Source organism: Erythrolamprus reginae, chromosome 1, assembly GCF_031021105.1.
Source record: "Erythrolamprus reginae isolate rEryReg1 chromosome 1, rEryReg1.hap1, whole genome shotgun sequence".
Lineage (NCBI taxonomy): Eukaryota > Metazoa > Chordata > Lepidosauria > Squamata > Dipsadidae > Erythrolamprus > Erythrolamprus reginae.
In genome coordinates, this window is record NC_091950.1 from 145,088,966 (window position 1) to 145,098,208 (window position 9,243).

The 9,243-nt window shown below is 41.9% G+C and overlaps 1 protein-coding gene across 5 annotated transcripts in view; it reads left to right on the forward strand.

The window, feature by feature from the left end:
• Positions 1-4,750, forward strand: part of CARNS1 (carnosine synthase 1) — a 32,819-nt gene extending 28,069 nt beyond the window's left edge. For all 5 annotated transcript variants that reach the window (XM_070727932.1, XM_070727948.1, XM_070727940.1 and 2 more), the window contains one exon: positions 855-4,750. In XM_070727932.1, coding sequence (XP_070584033.1) covers positions 855-2,087 — 1,233 coding nt within the window. In that variant the 3' untranslated portion in view covers positions 2,088-4,750. The remainder of the gene's footprint in view (positions 1-854) is intronic.
• The last annotated feature ends 4,493 nt before the right edge of the window (positions 4,751-9,243 follow it).

Consider the following 9,243-nt stretch of genomic DNA (forward strand, 5'->3'; position numbering starts at 1 on the left):
GCCAGATTTAGCCTCCGAAAGCTCATCCCATTATCCCTGAAGGTTTCAAGTGCTTTTAATGTCAGTTTATTCCTCTGCGACTGAAGGATGAATTTGCCCCTGTTGGAGCCTTGATCCATTCTCCAGTTCAGACCCTGAATTGAGCCCAATGGCTACATGTGCCACAGTCTTATATCTGCAACTGCAGGCCTCAAAGTGGGGACAGTGTGTATCCTATGCTTTATCCAAGTTCCTCCTGGAAAAATGGCTTGGCTCTGAAGTTATGCAGAGGCTTGATAGTCTCCGTCCACTGCTAAAAAAAACCCCCACAGTGTTTGCCCATCCCCACACCCTTGCTCTTAACTCACAAAACCCAACGCTGGCACTTCCCCGATCTAACGAGAGTCTAGCTAAAGAGTGGGACAAATGAAAATGTTGATTCCCTTGTTCCCACAGCCCTTCCCATGCAAGCAACAGGGTCATCTTTGATTATTTCTCAAGACTGGACGCTGTTTAGCCAGCCTGCCTACCAACGTGGGTATTGCCTCAGCATTAATTCCTCCTCCCAAACCTAGAGGACAAATGGAGCTCTTCCTTCTAAGCCCTGCTGCTGCAGAAACGGGGATCTAGAGAAAGCTCAACCAGCTTGATGGAATGGAATGGTCGGTTGATGGGGGAAGCATCTGTCTGTTGGTAGCGCCTTCTTCTTAAGGGACTCCTGTCCGGTCCCTGACCCCAAGGAGTTGACCTTCTCTGATATTGTCTTTAGTGATGCATCTCTGATTTCCCCCCCCCTCCTTCTCTGCATCTCTGCCTTCCCCTCTTCCGCTCCCCTCCCCTTCTCTTTTTCTCCCTCTCATCTTTCCCATCCCCAGATCCACCTGGTGGAGACCGACCCCAACCATTTTGCCTCCCAACTGGTGCAGACCTTCATCCACTATGACACCACAGACCACACGAGGGATGAAGAGAACGCCCGGGAACTGCTGGGGCTTATTCAGGAGAGGGGGCTGCACCTGGACGGCTGCCTGTCCTACTGGGATGACTGTATGGTCTTGACAGCGCTGATATGCGAAGGGCTGGGTCTGCGCTGCAGCTCCTCAAACGCCATGCGAGTGGCCAAGCAGAAAAGCCGCACCCACCAGCACTTGCTGCGGCGATGCAAAGAGGGATCCCGCTGGTCCTCGGCAGCGCTCTACGCTGTGCCATGCTGCCACCTGGAGAGCCACGCTGACGTGGAGCGAGCTGCCAGCCACATTAATTTCCCAGGTGTCATGAAGCTCGAGTACGGGGCCGGAGCGGTAGGGGTAAAGCTGGTAGAAGATGCCCAGCAATGTCACCTGCACTTTGACAAGATCACACAAGACCTGAAGGACGACACGGATTATTTCGGCATTGGGTTGGGCTGGGGCAATAACATGCTATTGATGGAGTATGTCTCAGGCACTGAGCATGACGTGGATGTGGTGATATACGACGGACGGATGATGGGGGCATTTGTGTCCGATAATGGGCCCACCAGGGTGCCCAACTTTACCGAGACGGCAGCCTGCATGCCCACCTGCCTGCCCCCTGAGAGTGAAGCACAACTTATCCATGCTGCCTATCAGTGCTGCCTAGGTTGTGGCCTCACTGATGGTGTCTTCAATGTGGAGCTCAAGTTGACAGCTGCAGGCCCCAAACTTATCGAAATCAACCCTCGCATGGGCGGCTTCTACCTCCGCGATTGGATTCGGGAGATCTACGGGGTAGACATCATGCTGGCGTCTGTCATGGTTGCCTGTGGAGTGGCCCCAGTCCTGCCCACACCCTCCCGTGCCCGTACAAACCTGGTGGGAGTGATGTGCTTAGTGTCGCAGCATCTCCAGGCTCTCAAATCCACGGCGAGCCTAGAGATACTTCAGGCCCTGCACGAGCGCGGAGTCATCCGCCTCAACCTGCTTGAAGATGAGATCGTGTCTAAAGAATACGAGGAGCCTTATTGCAACGTGTCTTGTGCCGGTTCCAGTCGCCACGAGGCCTGTGTCAAGCTACTAAGCATCTGTCAGGTGCTGGGCATTGACTCCCTGCATTACCCTGTGGCTTACTTCCTCTCTCATTTCAAATAGCCTTGGAGACTCAGCTCCCTCAAGTTGGAGCTGAACTGTGTGAGAAAGAGAATGAGTGTGTGGGTGCGTGTGAGAGAGAGAGACTTGTCTATTCCTTCTAAATTATCCCCTCTTTATTCCTATGTTTTCACCACTGGAGTTTGCATTGCACAAACTTCCTACTTACTACCCAGTTTCCCACAAAATAAGGCATCCCCTGATAATAAGAGCAATCGAGCTTTTGAGTGCATGGCAATAAGGCGATGCAAGGAGGGAAAGATTGGGGGGGGGGATCAGAAGCAACGTGAGAAAATATTATTTTACTGAAAGAGTAGTAGGTACTAGGAACAAACTTCCACCTACATGGTTGGTAAATCCACAGTAACTGAATTTAAACATGCCTGGGATAAACATAGATCCATCCTAAGAAAAAATGCAGGAAATAGTATAGGGGCAGACTAGATGGACCATGAGGTCTTTTTCTGCCATCAGTCCTCTATGTTTCTAAGGCCAACCGCTTATTTCAGGGTTCAAAAAAATATAAGACACGGTCTTATTTTGGGGAAAATACGGTAGTCTTTGGAGCCGTCTTTGGGAAGTACTCACACCTTGAAAGGGCTCACTTCTTTTAGGAAAGGATTCTAATAACTATGAAATCCTCCCCTTCTTGTACCCTCTGTGTGAGGATATTTTCTTCTGTTTTATTTGTGCTTCCTGGTCCCAGCCCTTGGTTTTTAAACTATTCATGCGCCATACCATAGATAATGTGAAATTCCAGGCTCTTCACTTTCTCTTTCTTTCACCGAAAAGGGGGAAAGTTCCTTTTAGACAGCCCTGCAGTGAGAGCCTATTGCATATTTCCAGAATTAATGGAAGAGAAAGCTTGGGTCAATTCTTTAGAGCAGGCCAGATACTTCACACTCAGGCCCCGCCACCCAGCTACACAAAGGCAAAAACCGTCACGACACATCACGTGGCGTGATCGAGTTTGACACCTGTGCTTTAGATCCAATATTTCAACAGCAATATACTACAATAAGTGAGCAAGAGTATTTCTGAAAGCACAGTTTTTTTCCTGAAAGGAACCACTGTATGCAAACTCCATCCGTATACAGGTGAGCATCTAAACACCAGACCAACCTACTAAAAAAAAGGATGCAAACATACAATAACAGATGTTTAGCAATAGTATGTAAAAATCAACAAGATCTACTTGTAAACCTTGCAAATAATAGTTTAGTGCCTTCTGATCCTTTAGAAGCTAACAAGGACAACTCTATTCTAACCAAACAATCATAATGAAGGCAACAGAACATCCAGTGGTGAGTCTTCACATAACTAATGCTGGGAAAAGTTACTATATATATACAGTACAGCAGTAATTTTCAACCTTTTTTGAGCCGCGGCACATTTTTTACATTTACGAAACCCTGGGGCACATTGAGCGGGGTGGGTGGGGGGTTGCCTAAAAAAAGTTTGGACAAAAAAATTATCTCTCTCTCTTCCTCCCCTTCACTCTATTTCTTTCTCCCTCCCTCATTCTCTCCCTTCCTTCCTCTCTCCCTTCCTTCCTCTTTCTTTCTCTCTCTCTCCATCCCTCTTTCTTTCTCTTCCTTCCTCTCTTTTTTGCTCTCTTTCTCTCTCCCTCCCTACGTCCCTCTATGTCTTTCTCTCTCTCTCCTTCCCTCCTTCCCTCCCTCTCTCTCTCTCTTGCTTTCTTTCTTTCTCTCTCTTTTTCTCTTTCTCTCTCTTGCTTTCTTTCTCTCTTGTTCTTTCTCTTGTTCTTTCTCTCTCTTGCTTTCTTTCTCTCTCTCTTGCTTTCTTTCTCTCTTGCTTTCTCTCTCTCTTGGTTTCTATCTCTCTGAGCTTCGCGGCACACCTGACCATGTCTCGCGGCACACTAGTGTGCCACGGCACACTGGTTGAAAAACACTGCAGTACAGTATATATATATATATATATATAATTTGTGCTTGTAAGAGTAACATCTATAAACATCTCCTTACCTCTGTAATGTGCCAATAATTCCACAAAAGAATATTACTATAACAATATATACAAGCACATGACAATATTAGAATTATAACATTTCCTGGTAGACCATTGCACCCTTAACTTCAAATAATCAACCTTCCAATTGAACTCCAATGACCTTAAGGTCCTACAATACTGAGAGCCAGAATGCTAGCATTACAGAGTTTCTGCAGTAACAAGCCGTAATTTTGCTACCAATCTGAATTGTGAACACTATGCTTTGTGCATAATCCAAACATCCCCAAACATGTAATGCTCCTTTAGTACACTAATAATACACTTAAGCATACTTCTAACCAGCATAAAGAGCAATGTGAAAAAAAGTGTAAATCTGTGCAACTAAAAAGCATTTATGTCTTCATAGATTTTTTTTGTACCTCTTTCACAATAAATGGAAACTCAATTGGCAGCTGATTTGCCTGAGAAAATATTGAGAACGTGAGATTTAAAATGACTAACACCTTGATCATATTTGGATCAAAGAATGGGGAACTGGGAGGTTTTAAGGTAGTCAGAGTTGGCTATCAGTGGGAGCATTAGTTAAGCATGTCTTCTTAACTGGTTGGTGACTCTAACTGTCTAATTTTCCATAGCTTCTGTAATCAAGCAGGTATAATAGTTCCTCCCCAATAAAATGCCATGCAAAAATATCAAGACTCCTGGAGTGTTCTTTACAGCCTGTACCACTTAGTAGTGGACACAAGAAAAGCTGGTGAAGAGTCACCAACAAACTAATGGGGGGTGGGGAGAAGACTTCAATCATATAGAGATGGCTCTTATGGTCTTGTTAGTTTCAAAAAGATTTCCAAGTGATCCAGAACAGTCCAGATTTTGAATTAACCACCACCTACAAACATCTAACATTTACCCCACAAGGCTTCATATCAATTGTTCTCTTCCAATTCCACTGCCTTTAGCACTGACTTACATAGGGAATTCGATCTGGACTGGATTTTATCTCCTTCCCTCAATCTGTTCTCAAGGGAGAACAGTTCTCCATTTTGGAATCTTTGTCTTATCTCTTCTGCATATTCAGGTAGATGCATCTGTTTCAACTATTCTTTTTAACAGAAGGACTGAACTATAGGCAGGATAAAGCTGATATTCTGTAAGAAGCGAAAGCACACAGAAAAACTCATTTACAAGCACCACTCTCAATTTTGACCTGCATAAACCTTAAGATTCAATCTCTTCAACTTTGGATGAAATATGAAATATTTTCAGGACTTACCATCTGAAACAAGCTTCATTCACAGGATCTAGGCTAAATATTTCCCGTTTCTTCTTATTGGTTCCACCAAGGTTTTCATTAATTCTGAAGATACAAATTGCATCATGAAGTAAATCAGTTATGTGACAAGAATACCTAAGGCAGATTGAAAGAAATTGGGGGAGCTTTCTTAATTTGCATCAAGTTTTGTTCAAGGATTCACTCCACACTGCCAGGGATTTGCAACATTTTGTCAGTGATGGAGGTTGCTAGGTACTATGAGAAAAGCACTTGAGCAATGAATTGTTGGAAGGCAATAGAATGGCAGCCTTAAGCCAGAAAGGAGTATGTTGGCAGTGGAAAAAGACGAGGAAAAAAGTAAGAACCAAGCAATTTCTATTTATTCATAGAAAATGTCTGAACTCTACATCCTCAGTAATTTCCTCCAGAAATCTTTGAAAATTTAAAATGCATGGGGTCATAGAGCACTCTTTCCAGAATGTCAATCATTGATTGCTGAGATTGGAGACAGAAACTGTTAGCAATCTGAATATCAAAATTTAACATACTGTATCTTCCCAAACCGGTCCAAACTGGGAGGAACCCACCACTGGTCAACCCCTTCTCCATGAGAGCCCTTCAGATACTAGAAGACTGCTACCATGTTTCCAGGGGTAGGCAAAGTTGGCACTTCTATAACTTGTGGACTTCAACTCCCAGAATTCCTGAGCCAATCATGCTAGCTCAAGAATTCTGGGAGTTGGAGTCCACATGTCATAGAAGAGCCAACTTTGCCTATGCTTGCCCTAGTCCTTCTCTTCATTAGACTAGATTAGATTAAAGGCAATCCCACTCCTTTCTCTGTAGTGAATGAAGAAGAAGAAAGGTTTCTGTAAAATGCAATAGAAAGTGTGGGGCTTCTCTATTGACATTCAGAAGGTTCACACCTCTCGATCAGACACTCTGGAATGGAAGTTTTTGTTTGCTTGTGATGAAACAAACAGGCTTTAAGGTTCAGGGGGAAACTGCAACTCCTATTCAGATCATCTCTAAAAAAGACCATATTACCAAATAGTTGATTGTAAGGCACCACTAACTAAAGAGAAAGTTCTTTTATATTCAAGAAGACTTGGGTCTTTCCAGGGTTAGTTTGACCTTTTAAGTTGATGCCGGAAGAACATTCTTTGTGGTGCTTTTGGATGAGATTTTTTGAAAAAAGATACTAAGGATTTATTTATTTATTTATTATTTATTTATTACTTAGATTTGTATGCCGCCCCTCTCCGAAGATCCTGTGTCAAAATAAAATACTGCACATTGTGATAATTCTTCCATTCAATCTGTTATAGTTCTGTCTAGAAAGTTGTCACCCACCCCTCTCCTACAAGAATGAAATATTTTAGGAAATATTAAAAAGGCAGAATATTATATCTCCATGTATGAGAAATGGAGAAACATGTTTTTTTAGAGGCAAGAAGTAGGCTCACTATATTAGCACTTAAGAGATAGATATTCATAAGCAAATTGCCTGCAGCAGAGCCTCAACAAAGATAGGATTAGCCCTCAGCCACAATAGGAATTGCCCAACAAGCCCAAACTTCAACCAAACCTAGCTCAGACAAACTCTCTTGGTCTTTGAAGACATTTTGGTGTGGGGTAAATAAACAGGTGAAAATAAGAGTAGATTACCGGTATATGTGATACCATATTAACTGACTGTAATGACAATCACTGTCTAAAGCAGTTGCTAAACAAGCACTACCTGTAGCATAACCTTGCAAATTAAAAACATCCCCTTCAATTGAAATAACAATTTGGTTCAGGATTTGCATTGATTTGCTCAAACATTTGCATTTATTTAAAGAATAAAATCGAGGGCAGTCAATATTATTACTGTTATGCTTTTCCTAGTGTTCCATTCCCAAATTCTATTGCTTTTCACCCTGATTTTTATTAATTTAGTCATCAGAATTTTGTTACTCTAAATGTAGTTACCAAAAGGGAAGAGATGAATTAAAGGGCAAAATTACAGCTATGAGGCCAGAGATGCAGGGGGGGTGAAAATGATTCAGAAACAGAGCTTCAAATTATTCTTACTTTTTTATTTTTAATTTTCAGCTCAGGTAAATTTGACAATCAACTATACTTCTGTTCTTAACATCAATTTTAAGAATTCTTTCTATCTCTTATTATTCTTATAGTATCTGTAATGTTCATTATGCGACACTATTAGGATTACAGATACTCCTCACTTAACTACAGCAATCAGAACTGGAATTTCCATCACTAAGCAATGCGTTTGTAAAGCGCAATGTCACATGACAATATTGCTTACTGAGGGCAATGTCAGCACTTCCCATTGCTGTCATTATGTGAGGATTGCAGACCACCTCATGACTTCCTGCCAACTTCTGACAATTTTTATTTAAATAAAGTCAATTTAAATCATGGTTTAAATCACTGGTAAAAAAAGCTTGATTTAAATCAACTCGATTTAAATCATAATGTTTAAAGAGCCATCTCTGTCTTGCAGCAGTTCCTCCGTTGAGTCTCAATATTGCAGAATATGTAGCCTCAAGGACCTAACCAACCTCCATTTCATGCTTAAATAGAAAATTATATCTATCTAGATTTTTTACTCCAAAAGCGTTGTATTTAAAATAAATTTGATAAAAGTAAAAAAAAATCAGATTTAAATTTTTAAAAAATCAGATTTAAATTAAAAAGCAATGTTCTTTAAAAAAATAATAATCAATTTTTATCCACCTTGGGGCTAAAGCAGGTTTTTTCTTTTCCAAACATGGCAACTTCTAAAATGTGGCTGGAGAATTGTGGGCACTACACATCTTAAAGTTGTTTGGAAAAAAACAGCTCTAGAGGAAAGGTAAGGCTGAGAAAGTCACCGCTGGATGGAAACTCGCCTACATATATTTCACACATATATAAAAGGTAAAGGAGTCCTGTGGATTTTACTTTGCTAATTGTTGCTGACTGCATGGCATAGTACGTACGCACGCACACACACACATAGAAATGCAATGAATTAATGCATATTATATGCATATTACCGGACTCCATAGTGTCATCCCCAAACCCCCAACACTTTACCCTTAGATTATCCACGGTTGACCTATCCAGATTCCTAAGAGGTCAGTAAGGGGCGAGTACAAGTGCACTAGAGCAGTGTTTTTCAACCAGTGTGCTGTGGCACACTAGTGTGCCGCGAGACATGGTCAGGTGTGCCGCGAAGCTCAGAGAGAGAAAGAGAGAGAGAAAGAAAGAAAGAGAGAGAGAGAGAGAAAGCAAGAGAGAGAGAGAGAGAACAAGAGAAAGAAAGCAAGAGAGAGAGCAAGAGAGAGAGAGCAAGAGACAGAGAGCAAGAGAGAAAGAAAGCAAGAGAGAGAGAGAAAGAGGGAGGGAAGGAGAGAGAGAGAAAGACATAGAGGGAGGTAAGGAGGGAGAGAAAGAGAGCAAAAAAAAGAGGAAGGAAGGAAGAGAAAGAGGGATGGAGAGAAAGAAAGAGGAAGGAAGGGAGAGAGAATTTTTTTGTCCAAACTTTTTTTAGCCCCCCGCCCCGCTCAATGTGCCCCAGGGTTTCGTAAATATAAAAAATGTGCCGTGGCTCAAAAAAGGTTGAAAAACACTGCACTAGAGTGCCTTCCGTCCCCTGTCCTATTGCTCTCCTATATCTCCTATACCTTCCTTCTATTCCTATATCTCTTCTTCTAGTCTTTCATTGATATGTTCTATTACTATATCTTCTTTTCTATTATTTCTTAGATATATTTTACTATGAGTATCTCCTCTATAACCTTCATCATGTATTTTACTATGTACAGTATATATATATATACACACCCATTAAAACCTTCATTGTGTATTGGACTAAATGAATACTGTATATGAAGTTCCATTTCTGTAGCCACCCAGCTG